The following is a 24959-nucleotide window of genomic DNA, read 5'->3' as shown; positions in this document are numbered from 1 at the left end:
CGTCGAATTACTCTTAATTTCTCACTAGAGTCGCGCAATTTTTTATCATTATTTTTTATGGAATGAAATTCGTCGATCGAAAGACATATCTTGTTAATTCAAAGAATAATTATTTGACTCAAATAAATAAATCGTCATAATTCTCGGGAAATGTTGCACCGCAATTATTCGCGTGAAATAATTATCTCTCGAGGGAACAAAATATTTCTTTGGTTCGATGAAATTTTCTTTTCTCTCGAGGTATTATTATCTCGCCCATATGCAGCTACTCTTGGGTAAATAAAATCAGTCTCGGCCACACTTTCCATCTCTCTCTCTCGCGTATCATCCCGGAAGACGGGAACTCGGCGATTCCCCCCGATGGCGATCCTCGAGAGATCCGGCCTTCCGGGGCTCGATTTCCGAGCGATCGTTCCTCCCCCTTTCCTTATCGCGACGAAAAGGCGAGTCCTCGTTCCCCTCGTCCCCTTCCGGGAAGACGTTCGCCGCGTTCCCGAGGGAGCGAGGGCGAGCTTTCCGGGTCGCGGGCGTAATCGATTCCGATACGCGCCGGTCGATACGTATCGGGACAGCCACCGCGTATCGGTGATGTATCGGCGCCCCGTCGACGTATCCGCGCCGATTTCAATTCACTCCGAAAAACCCCGGAAAAAGTTCGCCTTCCTCGGATGGGACGTCCAACCTGGAAACGATTCCATCCCGCCGGGTTATTTCCACCGCGTCTCGTTTTTTCCCGTCAAAGTGTGGAACTTTGTTCGGTGGAAAAAAAAAACCTGATACATGAATATTTAGAAAAATATATATTTAAACATATGATAAAACGTACCCCAACGGCGTATCGAAAAAAAGACGGTCCTCCGGGGGGCGCGAGTCCTCCTCGGTGATAGCAGCCGCGGCCGGCCTTATCGATCCCCCGGCAGCGGGCCACTAAATCACGGCGTGTGTCTGCAAACTTGGCGCAACGACCGGGAGAGTCCGTGGAAATCGACCGGTTGCGTAACTCGGGGGGAACCGTGTAACTCGGTCGCCCCGAGAGTCGCGGGTCGAGCCCGGGTCCGAGGACGAATTTCGCCGTCCCGAAAGACGCGCAATCAGCGCGGCGCCGGATAACTCGGCCGCGAGGTCCGCGTTTTTCCCCGTTTCCCGTCGATTTCCATCCGGGCCTCCCAAAGTACATTACCGCGCCGAGTTTTTCCTCCCCTCTCGGCACGTCCAAGTACATTCCCCGGAGAGTAGCGCGTTGTTTTCCGTGTCGCAGCGTCGGGACACAGGTGTGGTATCGATTCGACGCCAGTCGGGACGCGACCCCCCTTTGTAGTGGGACGAAACGCCACCGTTTTCAATCCACTATCCGAGGGGTACGTAACTTTGCCATTAGACGCTTCTTTTTCTCAAACAAGACGTTCAGGTTCAAGTGTCTTCCCGTGGGACCGCAACGGAGTTGTCTGGGTCGCGGTATATAGCGACGAGGAGCGTGGTATCGATTCCCGACCAGCGGACCGTGGAGACTCGAGATATCGATATGGCCGATCCGACATTCCCCCTCCCCTTTTATTTAGTTTTTACATTTTTTCCTACGTTTTATTACATTTTTTCCCCACTCCCAAATGTACCCCCGATTGCCTTGAGAAGAAAATTTCAACGAACCAAAGAAACACTTTGTTAATTCAAAGAATAATCACTTTGCAAACGTTTATTCGGAATTGTGTGAATTTATTTCGTTTAAGTAGTTATTCTTGGAATTGACAATACATTTCATCGATACTATTCAAGATGAAATATTTCATTGATTCAATGAATTTCGTTCTCACGGTTTAGATTTAGACATTCGAAAGGGTGTCTCGTTGTACCACCTTGGCTTATCAGATATACATAGGATATTAGATTTAATCGATATATGAAAGGAATTAACGAAACGATCTCCGATAGGTAATCGAAACGGATGTGTTCGACCGAGTGACCTAAAATGTCCATCCACTCGACCGAAACGGTTTTCGAAATTAACCGAATGCAGTCGATCAAACGAATTTGGTCAACGAACCGCATTTTTTTTCTGCCCGCGCCTGTATGACCCGTCACTGTCGGTTTTTAATGTCTCGGTTCAATTACTCTTTTTTTTTTTGTTTTTTTTTTTTTTTTTCAACTTCCGACTGCACGGGTTTATGGGCAAAATTGGGAGGCTATGAAATGAATCGACGCGTTTGTTCGATGATATGCTTTTCTTGGGGGCGATGGAGTTTGCTCTTTGTCCCTCGCAGGATCGTAAAGAATATCGTTCGTAGAAATTCGGTTAAAATCTGCCCAGGAGATTTCGAGATTATCAAGACATGCAAGAGGGCGATTTTCCGTCGTTCTAGGTTAGTACAGAATTTCTAGATTGGGATGGATTCGCGATCGATCGGTAGCAATGGTTTGGAAGGGGCTCTCGATTGGACGATTCCCGATGTCCAGCTCGAAAACCCGCGACTACTGTCGGTTTTTAATGTCTCGGTTCAATTACTCTTTTTTTTTGTTTTTTTCAAATTCCGACTGCACGGGTTTATGGGCAAAATTGGGAGGCTATGAAATGTATCGACGTGTTTGTTCGATGATATGCTTTTCTTGGGGGTGGTGGAGTTTGCTCTTTGTCCCTCGCAGGATCGTAAAGAATATCGTTCGTAGAAATTCGGTTAAAATCGGCCCAGTAGATTTCGAGATTATCAAGGCATCCAAGAAGAGGGCGATTTTCCGTCGTTCTAGGTTAGTACAGAATTTCTAGATTGGGATGGATTCGCGATCGATCGGTAGCAATGGTTTGGAAGGCTCTCGATTGGACGATTCCCGATGTCCAGCTCGAAAACTCGCGACTACGGTCGGCGTCCTAGCATCTCGCAAACTCGGCCATCACCCGACATAGAGTCCGATCCCCGGATACTCGGAATATCTCTCGATCGTTCCCTCTCCTCGACAATGCTCGCGCAATTACGAGGAATTCCCGTGGATTCTTCGAAGCCGCCCGGTCCCGGCTCGTCCCTTCATCCCCGAAAACTCGTCGGATAACTACGGACAAGTTTGACGGGACCAACGACCAGAGAATAAGCTCTCCCGCCTTCTGGGGAGAGATTACGGCTCCTCGGGGAAGTTGTTCAGCGAGCGAACTCGCCCCAACAACCGAATATCTCGAGTTATGGCGAGGCCAATTAAATCGCCGACCGGATCGGCCCAAAAACACGAGAGGTAATTAGGAAGCGGCACAAAGGACCGGCAGGTACCTCAAGGAGGGAAAAACGAAGGAAAGGAGCCGTCAAAGGACGCAATTAATCGAGGACATCTCAACCCGTCGCGGTTCGCATCGAGGCGGTGGACGGCGGAAAGTCGTACTTTAACCCGTTCAACTGTTTACAACTCCGCTAACCACCTATTAGGGCAGCTGTTCGTTTAGGTCCAATTAGAGAGATTATCTTTAGACCTTGCCGGATAATTCAGAACACGAGGGAGCCTCCCATTGGTACGGCGAATTCGTGATCAACGCGACGCGAGTAGCGTCGATCTCGCGTCATTTCGTCGAACGGTTTGAAAATCGATCGATTTGGACTGAAATAAAATTATTATAAAAAAGAAAAATCGACGAAGTCACACCTCTAAGATCCATTGGCCCAGCGAATTTGTGATTAATGCGACACGAGTAACGTCGATCTCGCGTCATTTCGTCGAACGGTTCGAAAATCGATCGATTTGGACTGAAATAAAATTATTATAAAAAAGAAAAATCGACGAAGTCACACCTCTAAGATCCATTGGCCCAGCGAATTTGTGATTAATGCGACGCGAGTAACGTCGATCTCGCGTCATTTCATCGAACGGTTCGAAAATCGACGATCGATTTGGACTGAAATAAAATTATTTAATAAAAAAAATGGACGAAGGTCCGCTCCAGGATATTTGTACCTAGATTAACGGGAAGAGGAATAACGTTAATCGTCGCGATTAATAATGCATTTTCCCGGCAAGACGAGCGGTCCATCCGTCCGTGCTCGAGGCCGTTGATCAAAGGAAAGGGGTGGAAGTTGGACCACCCGGGGATTCGTCCTTTGCGCACCGCGCTCTACGCCGCGCGGATTAAAAGTTCATAATGCTGTCTTATAATTATGCTCCGCGAAAAGGGGGGCCGGAGGGAGGGATGTACGTGCACATGTATATACACATATACACGGGAGAAAAGTTACGCCGAATAATGGGATTAAGTGCCGAAGCGTTATGAGATTTTCGCGGATCTCGAGCCATCGCGCCCGGAAAAGCGCAAGGTGCTCTCGTTAAGATGACGTGGAGGGAGCCACTCGTTTATGAAACATTTCCCCGAACTGAATGCACCGAATCGTTACAAACATTACAACATAAACACGAAAGCTACAAGTAAGGTCCCGACCCCCGTGAAATTTCATTCTTTTTCCCTTACACAGGAATTTCAACAATATCTAGAAAGGAATTCTAGAAAAAAATTGAAATCTCACGAGTGTCGGGACTTTCCTTAGAGCCTTCGCATTCACGTTGTAAAGTTTGAACCGATTCGGTGAACCCGGTTCGGAGAAAAGTTTCAGAAATGGGACCTCCGACACCACTTTCGGATCGCCTTAATGCAGATAAGACGCGGACTCGCGAAGACGAGGTCGCAAGTGATCGACTTTAGATTCCGTCGTGGTTCGGATCTCCTTCAACGACCACGTAGTGGAACGGCGACGCGAATACTTTATCGAGTGCAATAAAAATGACTCGAGTTGACTCGGATCCCCGCTCGGCTGGAGTTTAACGAGTTGAAACGTCCGACCGGTGGAAGAGGTTAGCCGAGCATCGCGGGCGACCCGATGAAAAGCAGGCTGGACACGTTAACCGCGTTATTTAAATTACTTCCCGAATAATCGATATCCTCGATCGACATTAGGAGAACTCGCACTCGTCGAGTCCCCGGCGCGGAATGATTGTCCCGTAGAAAATGAAACCTTCCGTAAACCGTGGCAGATCGCGATAAATAGAGGCTAACGTAGGTGTTCCCTTTCCTGCCGCGTGTGCACCCGCGAGCCCAAGTACCCGCTCGTGTCGGGAAATTGTGCGCCTCCGTGGAATACGAGAACTTAAAAAAAGGTTACGAGCCAAGAGGCACGGCTTGCCGGTGCACTGCCGAACGAGGACGCGGAAAGGTCCCGGGGTAAAGGAAAGGGAAAAGGAAAAAAGGTGGAAGAAAAAACGAAATAGGAGGAAAAGGGAAAAAAAATGACAAAGGGCCCGTCCAATGCCGAACTACATAATTACGATGAGACAATTCCTCCAAGGAGCCGGGGGTGATTGTTTACGGCTCGACGGCTCGCTCCGGAACTGGGTTATCTCCGCCGCGGTGATAGTGCAGCGGCACAATGGCACAATGCGGCGATAGTGCGACAGGACTCGTCCTCGCCTCTTATCGAAGTGTTAAATTCCTCTTTATTCGAGCAACCGGGTCGACGTAGCGCGCGACTGCGACCGAGTCGATCGGTTCCGCCTATCGATAAGTGGAGGGTGAAACGTTATCGAGATTCCTCCGAGGGTTAAGAGTGCGGCTTAAGTATATGAATTACTCGAGATTATTGATATACCAGTTGAAAAGTAAATACAGTTGGGGCCAACCAAGGGTCGCAAATGAAAATTACCTCGGCTAGATACACAAAATATGATTACCCCAGGTGTTTAAAAATCTCGGATATTATTTCTCCCTGTCTACTTTTTTTTTTTTTCCTCGGGAATATTCTCGAGGATTCGCCGGGGTGAGGAAAGTCCCTGGAAGAGAAGTCGGGAGAGAATTTCTTCTCCGTGGGTTAAAAAGTGGGAAGGAGGCACACCTCCACGCGAATGAGAGCACCCCTCCACGAGGAAAACAGGCGCCCCTAAATCTCTCCCCTCCCCACGTAAATATCCGCTCGCCTCCCGATGGGGAATTTATTCCTTGCGCCTCGCGTTTTAGAGAATGGATACTGCAATACGGCGATATTGTTTCGCCGACCTCCCAGGAACGCGTCGCGATGCTTCCGATATGCGCCGTAATGCCACCGGGGAGGCGCGCATCCTTCCTGCCTTTATGCTCTTCCGCGTCGACTCCTCGATCTAATAACGCGCCCCCGAAGGATCGCATCGATTTATCCGCAGGGATTGCGGCACCGTAATTCGCCATTGCGTCCCTTCGTCTCCATTTTCTTTCCCGCGTCCCTTTTTACCGCAAGTCCCCCCTCGCGATTGTTAGGTTAGGTTCAAGGGGCATGGGAACGGAGAGGCTCGTTTCGGCGGCGGGATAATATCGCCGCCACTAAAGTAGCTTAAACGCATCTTAACCTATTCCTCGATACATCCCAGGGGCAGAGAGTATCGACCGAGCCGCGTCCGCACGTCCTCCCTTCCTAATTCGACGGATATTTAACGCGCCGACCGACGCTCGTCCGCTTTAACCGCCGGCCATTCGATTAGCGTCCGCAATGGACTTTCCGCCGATATATCGCGCGAAACGTCGAGCGACGAAATCAGGTCGGGCAAACCCATCGAAATTTGACGCGAATTAACGTCAAATCCTTTTTTCCTGGCTCGGATCGAACCCACGTGACCTCCGAGTGCCCACGTGACCAAAGATGGCGGCGGCCGGGCATGCGCGAGAGGGCCCGAGTCCGCGACCCTCGAGGGCACGGATCTAGGAATAAAGGAACGGAGCATAAGGTTAGATTCCAGGCCAGAAGACTGTGGCGGCCATCTTTAGTTGCCGCGAACCCCCCGATCTCTTGCTCGCGAACAATGGTTGCCAAATGTGCATATATATAATGTGCATGATTCTCTTCATATCCCCTTAAAATAAGTGAAAAACGATAGCGACACCAGATATCGGACTTCCCTCTTTCCTCAGCCCTCCGCACACGATATTTTCGCCATTCGAGTTACCAGGGTCGACCTCGCGTCGCTTCCCGAGTGCAAAGGGTCAGGTCCGCGAGCGTTCCCTTTATTGCCGTCCGGCAGGCTGCGATAAGGAGAGGCGCTCGGTCGCGGAAAAATACGGCCGCGAGCCAGACAGCGAACGCCGCCATTAGGGTCCGTGACAAACCGGCTTGAGCGTCTGCCGCGGCATAATTAAAATTCCGACCCACGGCCGCGTCGATAAGGTAGACCGCGACCTAAGCCCACCAATGTCCTGGCAGAAACATCATCTTCAATTTCCACCAAAGTATTCATACACCGACATCGATTATCAGTCCCGGATCGATACTAACTCGGAAGCGTCCTATTGCCCCGATATAAATCCAAGAACCCGTCGTTTCCATCAGTGCACGGACACGTCACGGTCCCAGGGTCGAGTCGGCCTTAATCCGCCCCGCGGGGACAAAATCCCGGAGCAGGGGCGGAGCGGAGTCAGTCTCGGCTCGACCGCGCAGCGAGGCGGTGGTCGGCGCCTCCTCCCCCGCGGCGTAACGACGTCGACCACCCCCCGAGGTGGGAGGGGGACGCGGGTCGGAAACGAGATCGACGGGTCTCGGCGTCCCCGACGTCCACCCTCCTCCCTTCCCCCCTCCCCTCGCGCGGCTTGCGCCTAATTACATTTTCAATGATATTATCAATTTTATTGCGCTCGGCGACATCTACCGCGGCCACGAGGAAATTTGACTTTCAGATTGGGCTTGCGCAGCCGGGACGGCTCGGCGGGCGACGGGGATGGAAGCTGCACCCGGGTCGTTAGAGCCGCCCTCCCTATGCCCCCTCCCCTTCGTCGCTTCCGCCCCGCCGGCTGCAGCCTCGCGCCGCCTAACCTCCCCCGCGCGTCGGCGACCATCTTTATTCCCGCACGCGGAACAGAGCCGTAACGTAATCATGCAGTTAACGGGGCCGGAGGGGCGCCGCGCCGTACGGCTAACGAGACCCACCGACGCGGCCCGCCCGCGAGCCAGAGGGCCGCTTTACCTTTAATTTCGCCCGGCTTACTTACGCACAAGAGTGCGTCGGCCGGTCGCCGCGCTCGTTATCGTCCGATAATTCACCTCGTTTACTCGCGCCGCCCCCTCGGTGCGATCTCTTGACGGGGCGCGTGCGCTCGACCCTCGCCGTCTCGCGGTTGGGGCACGTAAGTACGCGCGCACTCGAGTGGACACTGACCCGACACTGAGCAGGTCCGTTCCGTGTCCGTTCAGTGATCGTCCGTGCAACGGTGGGAGGGAGCGTTTTTTCAATTTTTATAAGCGATATTCGGACATCCCCGGGGATTAGTATATGGATATAGATACGGAATCGCGGGAATGACTTGATGTTAATTCCTTCTTTGAGAAATGGAGATTTTTGAAAAACTCATCACAGGGTGGATTAAGAAAGAAATATTAATATTAGCGTATTCTCCTCGCGATCCGTTCAGGAATCCCCAGGCTGCGCGCGCGCATTAACGACGATTATGCACTCGGCGCACACACGTCGAGAGGAGCACTTTACCGGGAAGAAGGTCAAGTGCCGGGCGGGTTCGCAAAAGGAGAAAAAAGATCCCTCAAACCCGTTGTACTCGCGCAACTCGGCCGCGAATTTCCGTCGCCGGGGAGCAATCGCGGAATCCGCGAAACCCACGGAACCCCCTTTGACCGCGAGGCGTGCCGAATCGAAATTATCGATCGAGGTTCGACCTATCGACTATATCCTCCATTTTCTTGAGTCGGTCCGCTGATAGAAATTTCACTCTCGTTTGAACCACCTCGGAGTTCGTTTTCCACGTTGAAGCCTCGAAGTTCTCAAAATGTTGACCGAGTCGAACATGAAAAATCTTGAACTAAAATGGCGAAGATCTACGAATTAGTTTTTTTTTTTTTTTTCAGGGTTACTCCCAATGCTCACGTGTTCAGAAATTCGGAAATAAGAATCGGTACGTTTAGAACGCATCCTTCGAGAAAGTTAATTCCCAACTTCGTCGAAACGCGGAATTTATCCGTAAGTGAAAAAGTAAAGGGAAAAATGGAAAGCCTAGGGGAGGAAAAAATGACCCGACCCGGGAAATTGGCTCGTTTGACCTCCGCCCTAGGAACGCGGTTTTAATAATACCGTAAATGGGCTTAGGTGCGTCAAGGAGAGGCGCGGCCGCGAACGAGAATCCCCGGACACGCGTGTACGCACGCACGACGCATACGGGAATATTCGGCCCCTTGTCCGCGCGCTAATGGCCACGGACATGAGTTACCCGCGGATTAGCGGGCTATCATTTTTCCGCCTCAACCTGAGCGCGGCCGAATTCCGCTCGACGGCCGATTTGTCGGGGAATGTGGAGTATGACGTTCCCTTATCACATTCCCGAGGGCGAGCCCCGATCCGCGAAGAAATTCTTTAAACTCGAAAGCGGTATGTCCCCTTTTCTCCTTCCGCAGATTCCTGGTAATATCGGCGACGGTGCGGGATAACATCGAGCGGAAACGCGCCCACCATGGATGGATACAGGAGGAGATACAGATGGATGGGGATAGAGATATGGGAGGATGAGATACGCGAAATCTGTGTACCCACACCCGCATGCGCCAGAGAAAGTGCAATCAAAATGCACCGACGACCGTGTACTCGGGACTGTACAAATACTGGCGACACGATGCAGGGATGTGCTCCTCGACGGCCCTTTAGGCCGCGTCCAAAATCGGCGTTTAAGCGTCCGAACCAGGCGGCAAAGAGAAAAGAAATGGAAAAAAAAAAATTAACGCGTCAGAGCGCAACGGGCCGCGCTCAAAGGTGCGTCAAAAGCCGACGCGTCCGGAATTAATTTCAATCGAAATGATTATCGGGACCCCTGAACGAGGGGTGATCGATTAAGCCGCAATTACCGTGGGGATTAACACGGGCAATTACTTTGCCGTGGGCATCCGTTATCAGTAATTACCGCGCGATAAACGACGACCGAGTCGACTCGCGCTTTCTCTGAAATTTGCCCGTTTGGGGCAGGTCAAGGCGCGTAATCACTGCACAACAGGCGAGTCATATTGTAGCCGATAAGGGCCCCTCGACTGACAATCGTTCCCTTCCTCTCGACCCATGTAACCGTTTGAAACTCCGAATTTCCCGACACGCGACACTCGCGTCAAGGTACGCGTGTAAGGGCGAACCATTACTCGGGCAAATTCTATGCAAATGCAGCCCGAAGTGCGTAGGGCACGCGAAACGATCCGCCCACCAACATAAACGGACACGCACGATGCGCGCACCCTGCCATCCCTTGGAGCACCCCATAAAACCGGGCGGCACCCTCGTCGATCTTTAGCCCACTTTCTGTACCCCTCTTCGTCGATTACGGCAATTGGGGTAATTCGATATAACCAACGAAAAAAAAAAAGAAAAAGAAAAAAGCGCCAAGGCACCACCGAAGCAAAGCTTCTCGGCATTTACTATAAAAAGGCTATCAATCATAAATTATTTTTTTATTAATAAAAGGCAGACAAAAAGACGATAGCTTTCTTCTCGCGCGTTCATTTTTATCACAATCGGAGCACGAAATTATCTGCCCGTGATGTCTGACATGTGTAACGAATATTCTAGGCCGTAATCTGTCTGAGTATGTTGAAAATCCTGTATCATCGTCATCCCTGATTTTGCAATAGGGACGGTCGATGCGTTATCGAGTTGATTGTATGATTGTACGTCAACGGTGAAGAGACTAAGTGGATGACCCTGTACTGACGTTCCTCAAGATAAAGAGCTATCTTTTTTTATTTCGTAGCCCACTCATTCTAGTTCTCGCCGAATCTCCTGGATGTCGAAAATCGGGCCCAAGAAGACCGGAAACGTCGAGACGCTCCCCGTCTAGTCGAGGAGGCGCGGCGACGATTTAACCTCGACGCCGTCGCGTCGTCCGTTGCTCGACGGTGGAAAAGGAAAAAGGAGGAATTAGCGAAATCCAGAGAGCACGCGTGACTCGCCTGAGCAAAGCGTTAAACCTGTTGGACAGCGGGGTAACTCTCGGTCCGAGGTTCCGGAAGTGCCTCCGCTCCTTTGAATAAAAATCCGCGAGGGGCGGAGACGAAACGTGTCCCAGGACGAAGTGTCCCCTCGCATGTACGAGCGAAGATAATTCCGGGGTACGGAATGAAAGGGGGGAAAAAAAGGGGGGAAGAAAAAAAAAATGGAGAACCGGTACAACCCCTCTCGGCGATGCCGGCTCTAGGAGTCCCGAGGGCTGGTCGAAATTGGCCGAACTCGCCGGTGGATTATCGCGAGGTCGATGTTTCCCAGTTTCTGAGCTCTTGCCTGGAAACGCAACTCTTGGCCGCGTTAATTAACGTTTCGCCCCCCCTGACGGGTTAATGTACACCCGGGCCGTGCGCGGCCGAGGGCGCGACAGTCGGGAGGAAAAACGGGGCATAAAGGGAAGCACGCGAGATGGATGTACCCGGTGCTCGGCTTCGTGACGAAACTTTCGAGCCCCGGAGTCGTCACGAAGCCTGACGCTTCCCGGCCCGTCGATCGTTCCCCCGGGAATCGACGAGGCGCGTGCCTCGAAGTTTCGGACACCTCCGGAGTGGGAACTACTTCGACCAAGGGGTATATTCGCTCAGGAAATGATGGATTTTCCCGCTGGAGATCGCGAACGGAAATTCACTGGAAATCGCTGGTAATCACCGAAACAATGCCAGGACTTTAAGGCCGGTCGCTCGTCGCCGAATCGTATGGTCTTTTGTCATATGAAATCAAAGGCGATCGGTCCTCAACGATGGAAATCGATTCTACCGACGATTCTAAATGTATGGCATGGAAATAAAAAAAAATGTATTATATATTGTTACCACTCGGTGAATCGTACGACATGCAGTTTGTCGTCCCCAGGGAAGAATAATGCATTGAATTATGTCGGACGGAATTCGAGCGTTTGCGTTTATTGAAGGTGATATGTTTCATTAGATCGTGTATAAGGCGCGCCGTGTAACGCGAATCACGCCCCACGCACGGGATGAGAAAAGAGTGGGAAAGAATGCGTGTGGGCACTTCGTGGGGCGTCCCATCTCGTCCGCGTTGAGGCCATCGATCTCGCTTTCCGGTCGCCGTCCTCGTCAGGAGACGCCGCGAGACGTCGCGAGACGCCTCCACCGAGAAAGAGGGAGCGAGGGATGGAAGTACGGGCAGAGAGAGAGAGAGACGAAGGTACGGGGAGAAGAAGAGCGAGTTGGCTCTTACCCGGCGCGGAGTTTCAAAGTCGACGCGTGCGGCGGGCCCGACGACAGCGGGAAACTCGCGGAAGAAACTGCACGTCGCGTCTCGGATAGTCGAAGGGCGAGAGGAAGAAGGAGCGAGGGGAAGACAGAGGGAGACGAAGAGGCCCAAGAGACGGAGCGAATCGGATTAAGCGACGGGGGCAAATATTTGCCGGCTGCGATTGGTCGGGCCGCGACCGGCGGATAATTATCCGCCGCAGTCGCGGCCGCACCGCCGCCGCGTAGCTACCGGCGTGGCGGGTGTGCGGTCGCAACGCGGCCAGCCGCGCACCGTTAATTGCGTCGCCGCGGCCGGAAAAAATACCGGATATGGGCTCCGCAGGCGAATACGCGGAAAATCGGCGACCGAAGAGCCGTCGATACGAATTCCCCCTCCGCAGCTCGCGTTTTGCCGTCCAAAACCTTCGAACAACCTCCAAAGACCGTTCCTCCGCTCTTCTTTCGCAGCCCCCGTTCCTGGAGTACCCACTCTCTCTCTCTCGAGTTTATAGTTCCCCGTCTCTTTCTTCCCCTCCTCGACGGCGTGCATTCTCGTTTACGCAAACACCCCATCCTATCGTTTACCAGGATTTTCCGGCGCTCCCCCAGCGGTCGGGAAAATGCGCACCTTCGGGAGCACATTTTTCCCCCGCGCCCTGCTCCTGGCAAATACATGGAGTTTCGAATCGAATCGAATTGAATCGAAACCCCCGCCCCCGCCAGCCGAGGCATTGCGGCAAGGCGCGCCCTAGAGCGGCCGCCCAAAAGGCTCGGCGGGCGGCCGCGCCGCGACTGGGGTCCCGCCGAAAGCGGCCCCGAGCTCGACCCCCATCGCCGGTGACGTCATCGCGGCGTCATCGCCACGTCATCGACCAATAGGGGCGCGCGGGGTGCGAGCGAGAGGCGACGACTGGCCGAGACGGCGAAGCGAGAGAGAGAGCGCGAAGCCCGTATACCGACACGAGACATCCAGCTCTCGCGTAACGAATTTCTATCAACGGAATTTTCCTCTTCTCGATTCCGCTGCCATTGCAGTTAAATCGGTACGCGGTGTCCATACATCCTCCGGCCACGGGTCGCGAAATACGCGTGCGACTCTTCCCCGCTATCTCACTCTCTCCCTCCCCCTTTCTCCCGTTTTCTTTCTCGCTCTCTCTCTCTTTCTCTCTGTCGTGCGCTTTATGCCTTTACCGGGTCGGCCCGAGGAGAATAAACGCTTTTACGAGGCGACGGCAATTTCTAAGATTGCCAATAAAAAGCAGACCCCGCCGCGATGTCGCAGCCCGTGCGGCGCGCATCGCCCTAAGTCGATCGCCGATGAAATCATTTTAGTTTACCGAGTCGCCGATGCACGCACCCCTCGTCCCCACGTGGAGTCGAGGAAACGCGACATACGCACACGTACCTACACGCGTGTACGCGCCCTTACCGCGCGCGTTTAACGGCGCGCCGAGATTTTCCTCGGGGCGGTAACAAGAGAGTAAGGGAGATCAAGAGAGAGAGAAAAAAAGGAAAAAGAAAAAGGGGAGGCAACGGGCCCGGTTGCAGTCGGGCGGAAAAGTAGAAATCGCGCTTTAGAGGAGCACCAAGGAAAACCTAGGAAAAAAACTGGAACTGCCATCGACGTTTCCCCTGTACTTCACGATTGGTTACGATAAAAAAAAAATAAGAAAAGGGCATCTAAACAACAAAAAAAAAGGCGCGTGCACGGCATAAACCGTACCCCCTCCTCCCGCAGGCTCGAGACAACGTGGCCCGAGCCATGTACCGCTCTTCTTCGTTTGCATTTATTTTTTCATTCTTTTTTTTTTTAATCTCTTTTCCCTACCTTTTCTCCATACCCGTTCTTCCGCGCATATATATAGCCGACGCGAGGGGAAGTCACTCTCGGGTGTCGCCAGAACGCCTCGTTAAAGGAACCTACAGCCGGGTGGACGAATTCTTTCCGACGGGGCTAAAAATCCACGGCCCCTTAAAAATAAGCGACAGGGACGGAACCGTAAAAGTCGGGTTATTATTTACTCCCGGAGGAGGGAGACGGTAGAACGACATTAGGTGCGCGAATATTCGAGATCAGGGAGCGATTTACCCAACCCTGCCCCCCCGCCCCTCACCCCGGGTCCTGGGTCACAAAGAGCCGCGCGCCAAGGAAATATAGACAGCACAGGCAAAGGGTACACGGGACGAAAAATGGCGCCGCCGAAACCAAGATAAAAGGGGAGTCATCTCCCTTCTCACGAGTCCCGCGGGAAACTGGGGCAGATTCCCGATCGAAGGGAACCGAACGCGACTCCCCCCCCCCTGCCCCCCAAAGAAGAATGAATTTCCGTTCCGGCGACTGTCGCACCGGCCGAGGTCTATCTAACGAAGAATACGCCCGGGGGAGGTATACATACGTCCTTGGCCCCCGACTCTAATTAAGCGACTAACGACCGGCCGCAAATTAACCCCTCTGCCCCCCACCCCCCGCCCAGCCCAAAGCAGCCCGAACAGTCCCGAGGAGAGAAAGAGCCTCTTTCTCTCCTTCTTCCCTCTCCCTCCTTATCTCCATTTTTTTGTTTTAATAACTCTCGAGGGGGTGAGAGAAAGAGACAGCGAGTCAAGCCGAGTCCAGCCAGCTTCCGCCAAGGCCGAAGCGATCGGTCGGTATATATACATAAATATATGTATAAAAGAACTGAGAAAAAAAAAATTTTAAAAGTCGAAATCATACAAACCAAAGAGTCGCTTAGAAATCAAACGTGGGTGACTCTTCCGAGTGGCCGAGTGAGGGAAAAGCGGCCCCATGTTGAAATTCCCCCCGCCGGTCGGAAAACCTACTTCGCTCTCCTCCTTTTTCAACGATTAAGCGACTAATGGCCGCCGCTAGATTAACCTCCTTCTTCTCGCGGCCGACAATGGGGGACGACCGAGGCGCGCGCGCCCCTGCCCGCGAGCAAATAGAATCGCGCTGGGCCGACGTCCGTCTTCCGCCCCCCCTTCCGCCCCTCGGCCCGGCCGAGAAGTGCGCCACCTGTTCGTCGGCGCGGGACCGCGGGACCGCGGCCGATTAACGGCGTCGTCGAGCGGTAATCGCGGCTCGGCCGAGGGCGCGATTCGGGCGATCGGCGCCTCGCGTCGCGGCGACCTCGCCGGCCGATTGATTTTCCCCGGCGCGTGGGCCCGGTCGTCAAAATTAATTACGCCGCCGGGGTAAAGAGCGCCCGACGGGAGACGTCATCGCGGCCGCGGGTCTCGTCGCGCCGCTTCCGGGACCGAGGGGCGACGAGCGCCATCGCGACGACGCGCCGTCGTCTCGACGCGTCAACGGGCGTAGATCAGGATGCGACCGGTAGAAATCGATTTTCCCCGTGCGCTCGAGATATGTAACGCGATGGCGGTAATTAACCCAATCCGCGCGATCCTCGGTATTTTTTCGGAGCGAAGACGCGGGCGGAGAGGCTCCCAGAGGACGGTCGATCCTCGACGGAGACAAAGCGCGCGGCGGCTATTATTGTTATTATCGAATGAGAGTCCTGCCGGTGGGCGAGGGGCGGGCGGAAACGCTCGCTGCCCGGACACAAAGCGAGAGATTAAACGGCCGAGAATCGGTAGTCGGAGCCGCGGCATCTCGGGAGGGTTACCCCTCTCCAGGGGTTACCCTCGGCGCGAGGAATCGTCGCGATCGACGTCTCCGTAGGGTCCAGGGAGAGGGGGGCGGGGGGGGGGGTGGACGAGGAATAGATTGGGAATGGTAATCGGAGCGAGGCGAAGGGACCTCCGGTGACCCCCAAAATGCCGGCGCGCATAACTTCGTGCTCTCTTGGCTTTCGGGGGGCCGCGCTCTCCCCGGGTATTGATCGCCATTCGGCAAAAGCGCCCACCACATGGCGACGCTCGGGCCCGCGCTCGGCCGTCCCCGGCCGGCTCCGCCGGCGCTCGGCTCCCCTCGGCCGCGCTCGGCTCGCCGACCGCCCGGTCACGTGGCCCGCGCCGCGCGACCCCTCGCCCACCGTCCTCGCCGCCGTCGCCAACGACCGCCACGAGGGACGACGCGGCCGCGATCCTCCTCCTCCTCCTCCTCCCCCTCCTCTTTTTGCCCGAGACGCGTCGTCGACCTCGTCAGGTGGGAAGCCGAATATCGCGCGAGGAGCCCTCGCGGCCCGACCTCGAGAATTCGAGGAGCGACCTACCCAGGGACGGGTTTCATCGTCCCTCGAAAGAGGGGGGGGGGGGCGGGGCACGAGGACGCGACCCCGCGTCGGCACCTTTGACGTCGCGTGCCGGCGGCGGCCATGTTGGCGGCCGGGTCACGTGAGAGGCCGATACAGGACCACGCGAAGGGGGGAAGGACGTGGCCGCGTGTACCCGCGACGCATCCGCGAACGGCGGCCATTTTCCGTGCTCGGACCTCCGATAGAGAAAAAGGAGAAAAGATGGGGGGGGAGAGGGAGAGAGAGAAAAAAAAATATAACCAAAGAAAAAAAGAAACCCAAGTCCCGCCGACGTCGCGCTTTTCATGTAAAAGAGGGAGGCGAGAGCGCCTCTCGCCAAAGCCCCGGATAACCGGCTACGTCGTTCGCCCTCAAACAGCGCTTCGCGATTGGCGAGGGCCGTCGACGCGTGACCGTACACGGTGCACCGCGATCGTCCCCCCCTCCCCCCCCCCTCTCTCTCTCTCCGTTCCTCTCGGCGAACGTGTCCACCGTTCCCCCTTTCTCCTCCCTGATACGGTCAATCCCGTCGCGTGGCATCCCCTCGCCTCCACCGACACAACGGTAGGAGACGTCCGCGCTCGGCGATCGCGCTACCGGAATCTTAAGCTCGAGGGTCCCCCCCCCCCCTTATCCGCACTTCCTGCTCCGACAAATTTCGGTTCATTGATCCGCCGTAGGTGCGAGCGAAGACGAGACAACGAGCGCCAGATAATTTTTGTTTCTTTCTTTTCTTCTTCTTTTTTCTTTTTTTTTTTTTTTTTTCAATTTCGGCCTTTTCCTAACACCTAGTGCCATTGATCATTTTCGGTATCGAGTTTTATGAAAGGCATTCGGACATCGTGTCCGTCGAGAGTCCGCGACTCTTTAGACTCGGGGGAATCGAATTCCGTGCGACACCCACCTCGAGTAGGTCGCTGCGTCAATGGATGCATCTCCCGGGGAGACCTACCTCTTAGCCCGGAGTAACCGAGGAGCGAAGAGTGTCGCGGCGCCTTAATAAGCGTCTCGGCCAATATCGCGGGAGAGTCTTAAAAGTCCGGGTTAAGAGGTCGAGTGAATATCGAACTTTCCGATGGAAGGCCCGGTATATCGACCTGCCGTGCCATCCCCCTCGCTACCCCTCGCACCGTCAATTTACCGGCTCGATCGTTATCCGTCTCATCGCGAACCGCTTCCGATCGTTACAATATTGCCGGACTTCGATGCGGCGCGAGGCTGTCGCGTTAAAGCCCCGAGATCGTTCCCTCGATTAAAGGGCGAAATCTTATCTCCAATGGAGAATGTACATTTTCTGTATTTTGCCTAGAAAGGGTTTCTCTTTCTCTCGGTGTTCCACTACGGCCGACTACGCCGTAACGTATACCGGAAACAATCGAGTTTCAACACGTAAGCTCGACCGGATCGATGGAAGTCATCGGACGTGCAACCGATCCCTTATCGCCGAGCGATCGCGTTAACGACGTTGGAAGCGCGCCTCCACGAGTCACGAGACCCCCCGATAAGGTCGACCCGCGACGTAAACGATCTCACCTGTAAGGTGGTCATCCCCCCTAACCGTGACCGACGAGCCGTGCAACGAGACACCTCGACGTCCCTCATTTTCGACGAGGAAAAAAAAAGGAAATGAAAAAAAATATATATATGTATATTACCAATCCGGTCGCCAAACGAAATCCGTCGATTGACTGCATCCCCGTCAATTCGAAACGACGCTTCGACCTAGTGAACCCAATTTCGGGCCACTTGACCTAACCCGACATAGACCGACCAGATTATTCAAAGTTAAGTAGCTCCGTTAATTTCAGAGGATACTTTCGTCGATCGACCTCAAATATCTCGGGGGCAAACCAACCGAATTTCTACACTCAGACCAAAAAGGAAACACTGTCACTGAACCAATGAACTATTTTGTTAATTAGGCGAATAATCATCTGGCCCGAACAAATTGTCACAACCTCGAAAAGACGATGCATTCGATTTATTCAAATGTATTTCAGTGAGATAATTACGGAATATTTCCTTATCTAACGACACTTTTCGTCCGTCAGGTACGATCCGCCGGAATATTTTATTTATAATAAGAGAATTCAATCTTTTCCGCTCCGTATCGATATTTGGTCGTTTCCGTATACCTCACGGTCATATTGTATATTCATTCGAGCCGATATTTCTCAAGGCGCACCTTAATGGCGCGTTAATCTCCGGTTAATCTCTAATCCGGCGGCTTCCTCGATCTCGTAGCGCGGGCCGCGAGTCATCGACGTCGTAGACCGTAATAATTATCGAGGCAAATTGACGCGCTCCTTGCATAATCCGCGCTTTGATTTTCTCCCCGGTTACGGGGAACCCCCGGAGCGAATGCGCGCCTGCCACGGCAAGAGGGGGTGGATTATCTACACCAGGGACTGGAATCTGGATCGCGATGCTTGCAATCTGGATTGTAGGTCGCAATATGTATCTAGGCGATCCCCCCCCCCCCGGCCCCGGCGGTCAGATCACGACGAAATGAGGAGCGAGCCGGACGCTCTCGTAGGAGACGAAAAGAGACAAAAAGAGATGATAAGAGACGAAAAGAGACGACTTCCACCTCGAGAATCAGATTCAGGGAGAGAGAGGTTAGAGAATGAGGTTAGGGAAAAAGGAAAGATGCGAAAAGGGGGAAAGAGAAGAGAGGGGGGATACTTTTCGCCACCTTCGTAAACCTCCGGGAACATCGTTACAAGGTAATTACATGGAACACGGGTGCAAATCTGATATAAATCCCCGGACAAGGAATACCCCAGGCCATGAAAAATTGAGAAAGAAGCCCCAAGCCAGCTGACGGAACGCAATTCGATATTCGGGATGACCCGATCCCACCGCCGGCAGTTCATTTTAAATATGCAGCTAGGACAATACGAAAAGGATAAGCGACTGGTGGAGTCTCAGTCGCCTATTTGGATCCGTAAACAGGGACAACACCTGGAGAGGTAAGCCGAATATAAACACCGCCAGAGGGTAACATCGACTCCGGTGGGAGTTGAGCCAAGGTAGTCGGTCATAAATGTCGGCCACGTCGGGTTCGAGATCGAAAATAGAACCGATCACCCCCGTTACCGGGCGATAAATTTCCATTTCGACCTAACGCGTGAGATCGTAAGGAGGGGGGCGGCACAATCCGGAGCACGCTGGCCGATCGATCGAAGCGTTTAAAGCGTCGCGCGTCTGTTCGGTCAAAAATGTTAACGCAAATTAATTAGTTATCGATATTGAACCTCGGGGAAGGGTGGAGGGCAGATCCGGTGTACGTTCGACCCGCACCGGCGGAATTCACCCGAGATTCCCCAGGGGTTGGTGCAACCCTTTCCCTCGGCGCCTTATCGGGGCCAGCTTTCGGGGATGGGGGTCGGCCCCTCCCCCCTCCCGGCTTTTTAATTCGGTTAGACGGGAAATTGGTTTATCGCGGGGTAAAGTATGAATAATTCATGCCGGACGATTCGCAGTCCAATCAATTTGGAGCGGGTCGAAGGGTGGGGGGCGGGGGGCGGCATTAGTCACGGGGTCTAAACCAAAGCCTCTCCGCAGGACCCCCTCGTAAAAAGGGAGTCGACGAAATCAAAGCGGGGCCCCTTCGATGGGTCGGCTCCGACCTCGCGACCCGTGCGAGATGTCGGCTCCGCAACTAATGGACGATCCGCGTCGGGACAAAGCGAGACTCACCTCGACATCGAGACCTAGAAAATGTGGCCTAGATTCAACGGCGTGGGTCTCTCAACCGGAGAAATTCTCGCTGGACCAGGCTAGAGCGGGTCAAGGCCGAGTTGCCCCTCGTGACCAGGACTCGCGTTTGGAATTTAGCGGGTTAAAGAAAAAAAAAAAAAAAAAACGAGCGATTCGCAGCAGCCCATCCCGTATTCGCTAGTCGGATACCGAACAGGAAGGCGTAATTCACCCCGCGCGGCTACAAGTAATCGGTGTCGCTTCTTCCGCTTCATTGCGGTCACACATAACAGGAGCTACGTAAATAAATAGAACCTTAAAAAGAATCACGTCTAAGGGGATTCTTGAAATTCTTGATATTTCTCCAAATCTCGTAAACTGAACAAGACCCGACACTCATATGCGGTTCCTGGTAAATCCACCGGTTAAGTTCAATTAAACGAGGGAAGGGATGACGAGAGGGGAAGAAGTGTAGATACAAACAAAGCGTGAGACTCACCGAGCTGGACGTACATCTTGGGCCTGACGTTCTCCTGCCAGGCGGCGAGCGCGGCGCCGAGGAGGGCGGCGGCGTAGCACGAGAGGAGCAGCCTCGCGGCGGCCGACTGCATGGCTGGGGGTCGTTGACAGCTGTAGCCGCGTGTCCCTGCGTACCACGTGGCCGGGGGGGAGGGGGTGGGTGGCGGTTCACACGGGCGCGCCGCCTTTGGGGCCGCACTCGGGACACAGCTCAGCCTCTCGGCACTCGGCAACGATGGAGGGGGCGCGCATTATGGCCGCGCCCGGTCGAGTAGCGCGACCGTTCGGTCCAGGGGCGCCGACTCGTGGCCGGCCGGTCCTCGCATGCCTCTCGGTCGTGCCCGCCGGACGGTCGGACTCGCACTGGCGCCCGCGCGCCGCGCCGCCGGCCCGCCAGGTGCCGCGCGCGCCTGCGGGCGAGCGAGCGCGCGCCTGCGCGCTGCGGCTGCGCGCGCGGGGAAGGGGCCGGGTTCGACCCCGCGATTCGCGCTCGGGGAGCGCGCCGGTGCCAACCTGCAAGCAGAACGACGAAAGAGCGCTTCAGTCGGGTCGCGGATGCGCGCGCGGCGCGACGTGCTCGCAAGAGTCGCACCGCGCGCGGAGTGGGAGGGTAGGGGGTACGGGGGAGAAAAAGAACCTGAGGAAATCCCGGTCGTCCTGTCGGACGCGACGGGCGCGCGGGGTTCCTTGTTCTTCGCTAGACTTCCCGTCTGTCTATCCACCCGCCCTTTCTCTCTCTCTCTCTCGCTCCAGTTTTCGCTCCCGCTGTCGACGCCACCCCCGCTCCCCCTCCAACGAGCGCGCCTGTCCGTAACAGATCGTCGCTGGAACGAACGCGGATGCGAGCCCGATGAAGAGAAACGACGTAGATTTACAAATCCCTCCCTCTCCCCCGTCCCTCCCCTCGCCGGAAGGGTGCCTCGGAGGACGGGGGCGAGAGACTGCGGATGTCGATTCGATTGAATTCTCGGCCGGTAACGAAGACGCGGGTCGTTTGTACTCCGTCCGTCTCACCTGCGCGGGGGTGCACCAACCCTAACACCTGTACCGCGTTGGGCGGAGTTGTACGTAAAATAATACACACAAGAGAGTACGCATACGCGGTACCGATCAATGTAACCGACGTCCGACTCGGTTAGGCTGATAAATGTTTTCCGGGTAGATCGACTACGGCCGATTCGAGGCCGAGCCGGGGGATCGATGTATCGCACCCGGGTATCGGAACACGAGAAACGGGGAATGGGAACGGGACTGGTCCGATGCCTTCGAGCCTCGGTGCGTATCGACGCACCCCCTAGAGATGCGTCGAGATTCGAAATCGAGAAAACCTGATGGAAAAGAAAAAGAAAAAAAGATAGGAGGAAGGGGACGGAGGAAAGCGAGGCATAGAAAATCCAACCTCCCCTCGGGGGAAGGAAGACCCCTGCATCTGACGGAGGGAGGAACGTCCTCCTGGAGAGAGAGAAAAATCGCAATGGCGGAGAAACGGGCGGGATCGATGGCCGAACGAGGTGGAAAATAAACGCGAGCGAACTCGGTCGGTGAATTTCTGGCCATTAAAGACACCGCGTTACGCCGGCGACGCAATGGGACAAAACGTCCCTGTTTATACAGTCCTGCAATCCCGGCCATCCTTCCTCTTCCCGGCTCCGAGTGTCCCCTCGTTTCTCTTACGGTTTTTGCCCGCCTCGGCTGCCTCCTCCCCGTTCCTCGTCGCATCCGCCGGGACGAGAGGACTCTTAATCGAAGGCCTGTCCTTCATCGCGACGGAGGCGCGCAAAAAAGCGAGACAACCCTTCCTCTCCGCCCCCTCGTCGGTCCCTTTGCCCCACCCCCGGGGCCCCTCGAGAATCGACAATAAAAACGGCCATGGATCTCGAGTGTTTATCGAGGATCTCGCGAGAAAGAACGACGAGTCGCATCGGAGATTATCTTCCGGGTCGAGCTCGCGCCAAAAGCACGAGTGCGCTCTCCTCCAAGAGACGGGGGCACCCGGGTCGAAACCTACTCTCAAAGTCGGGGAAAAAATGGAACGAAGGGAGAGGAGGGAAAAATTCACGAGGATGCATTTTTATTAACCCTTCCTCGAGTCCTTTTCCTGGACGAACGGATAAAGGGCCGGCGAAATTCGTGGAGAGTCATGGGAAAAAAATTATATATTTCCGCGGAAATGATATGACCCAATTATCGGAGGGTACCGTGACGCGAGTATGGCTGATATACGCGAAATGTAATACACGGAAGTCGTAACCTGGGACGATTTTCCCGGTAAATACGAGTACGTCGAGGCGGGCGATGAAAGTCGATCCCGCCGTATCGGCAATTGTAGATTCCGCTCGTGTTGATATTATTCCACCGGGGAAACTCGATAATACGCCTTTTCCGGCCCTCGGTAAGAATGCGCGTGCATACACGGAGGCATCCCGGAAATATGTCCCGGGGGAGAGGTATACCCCATACCGGCCGCCGAGGCAAATTGATCGTGAAAGCCCTCGATGCCAAGAATCGATGCTAATTCGGGCAACGTAATTACGAGTGCGGCCAATATTTACGTCCGGTAATATTCATAAACGTCGGTGTCGCGCCCTTTAATTTACGACCCGCCGCGAAAGCGGAGTCCCTAGATGCGGTGGGGTATATTAAAAGCATCGAATCATAGATTATCGGAAGGAGCGAGTATCAATTGCGAGTATGCCACTTTGAGTGGCATCTAAACTAATTGACGAATCAAGGGAAACGGTCATACTTGCCCTCGAAATAGTGCGTTGTCGGTGGGAGGAGGAGAGGTGCGTGCGCACGTGGGCCGGGGCGGGGAGGGGGCAGCGGGACCGAGGCTATAAAAGGACTCGCCGGACGTCGGTAGGGGCATTTGCAAAGAATTAGCCGCGCGGGACGGACGGCTCCCGCTTCGTTATCGCCGGTCATATTTTACCGTCGTATCGGACATACACGTATACCGTTCTCTGATTAACTTTGAACTACAGTACCGAGTTTACTTCGAACTCGAGTTTGATGCGCCGAGGCGCTGGACTGCCTTATTTCGCGGTGTCGCCTTACGCACTCGAGGTGGTTAATTTCTTTCGACACGGGCGTCAAATGTCGGAACACCGGTGTCATTACTTTGCGCGGAGATACCGTGGCAATATGTCACCGGGGAGGTGTTCGATGTCGAGCGTTGACATCAATAACCGATATTGATCGACACACCGGCTGAGTGGCAGTATCGATATTATCGCGTGCGTAACAATTCGACGGGTACCAAGGGTGCTATCGATATCCGCGAATTCCGACATTTTTACCTACTCGTCTTCCTTTCGAAAAGTGATATACAAAAAAAAACTGCGTTAAAATAAAAAAACATGCAACCTGTAGAGGCGAGATTTAACAACTTCCCCGGGTGATCGGAAATGGGACGTTATCGTCGGGGCCGGATAAAAGATAATAATCACCCACGTGAAATTATTTGGCCCGATCGCCGAGCGAAGTAATTTGACAAAGGAGGGAAAACAATGCGGTCGCGCAACGCAAAATCAACAAAACCCGGCGATTATTGAATCGAATGATTTTATATGCATCAGATACTCGCCTCGCGGGGCAGGAAAAAAGAAAAAGGCCCAGACTCGAGGCTCGACATATTCGGTCGAAATGAAATAATCTAACGCGCCATTAAGGTCCCGCGGTCGATTCTCCGCGCCGAGTCGAGACAAAGCGATTCCGATAATCGATTCCTCGGTCGATTCGCTTCCCTCGTCCGAGCCCGCACCCGCACGCGTTTATCCGGTAATCTCCTGCGATATCGAACCCAAAAAGTAATTTACCGAGAGAACGGTGCACTAACACCTACAAGGAAATCTGAATGCCATACCACACGGAGAGGAATAATAAAAACAGCGATAAACTATAAATCTCAAATCCACGCAAGCTGCTCGAGACTCTAGAACGCACTGACGTAAGAATCAGTAATTAATTGCAGAATAAAAAAAAAGTAATGATTGAAAAAAATAGGGCAAAAAAATCGTTTCATTTCGAAGAGGAGTTTCTCGACCGCGAATCTCGAGTCTTCGTGGGAGTATTCGTCGACACCTCCGAGAAAGAAGCAGGAATTTCTACATCAAGTAATCCCCGAGTTATCGCGCACTCGCGACCCGTGCGCGTACCTGCGGCGTGCCAATTTCCCCGGGTGCATTATGCAAGCCTCCCACGACCAAAAGTGCATCGGGAATGGAAGGAGAGACGGGGGAGGGAAGAAACGATTCGCCGGAGAGCGTCGCGGGGCGCGGGTCTCCTCCAAGAGCGGCCTAGGAAACTCATCTTGTCGAGGGAGCGTTTAGACAAGGTCGGAATTATTCCGGGCGAGTGTATACAT

General features: G+C 54.0%; 1 protein-coding gene across 1 annotated transcript in view; it reads right to left on the bottom strand.

Moving 5' to 3' along the window:
* Positions 1 to 20655, bottom strand: part of LOC105697908 (semaphorin-1A) — a 70957-nt gene extending 50302 nt beyond the window's left edge. Inside the window, exon 1 of the mRNA XM_012421641.1 lies at positions 20574 to 20655. Within this exon, the coding sequence (XP_012277064.1) occupies positions 20574 to 20589 (16 nt within the window). The 5' untranslated portion in view covers positions 20590 to 20655. The remainder of the gene's footprint in view (positions 1 to 20573) is intronic.
* Positions 20656 to 24959: the final 4304 nt, after the last annotated feature.

This window comes from Orussus abietinus, unplaced genomic scaffold (assembly GCF_000612105.2).
Source record: "Orussus abietinus isolate OABI.00-Male unplaced genomic scaffold, Oabi_2.0 scaffold1, whole genome shotgun sequence".
Taxonomy (NCBI): domain Eukaryota; kingdom Metazoa; phylum Arthropoda; class Insecta; order Hymenoptera; family Orussidae; genus Orussus; species Orussus abietinus.
Note: the sequence above shows the minus strand (reverse complement) of the source record. Positions and strands in the feature narration are given on the sequence as shown.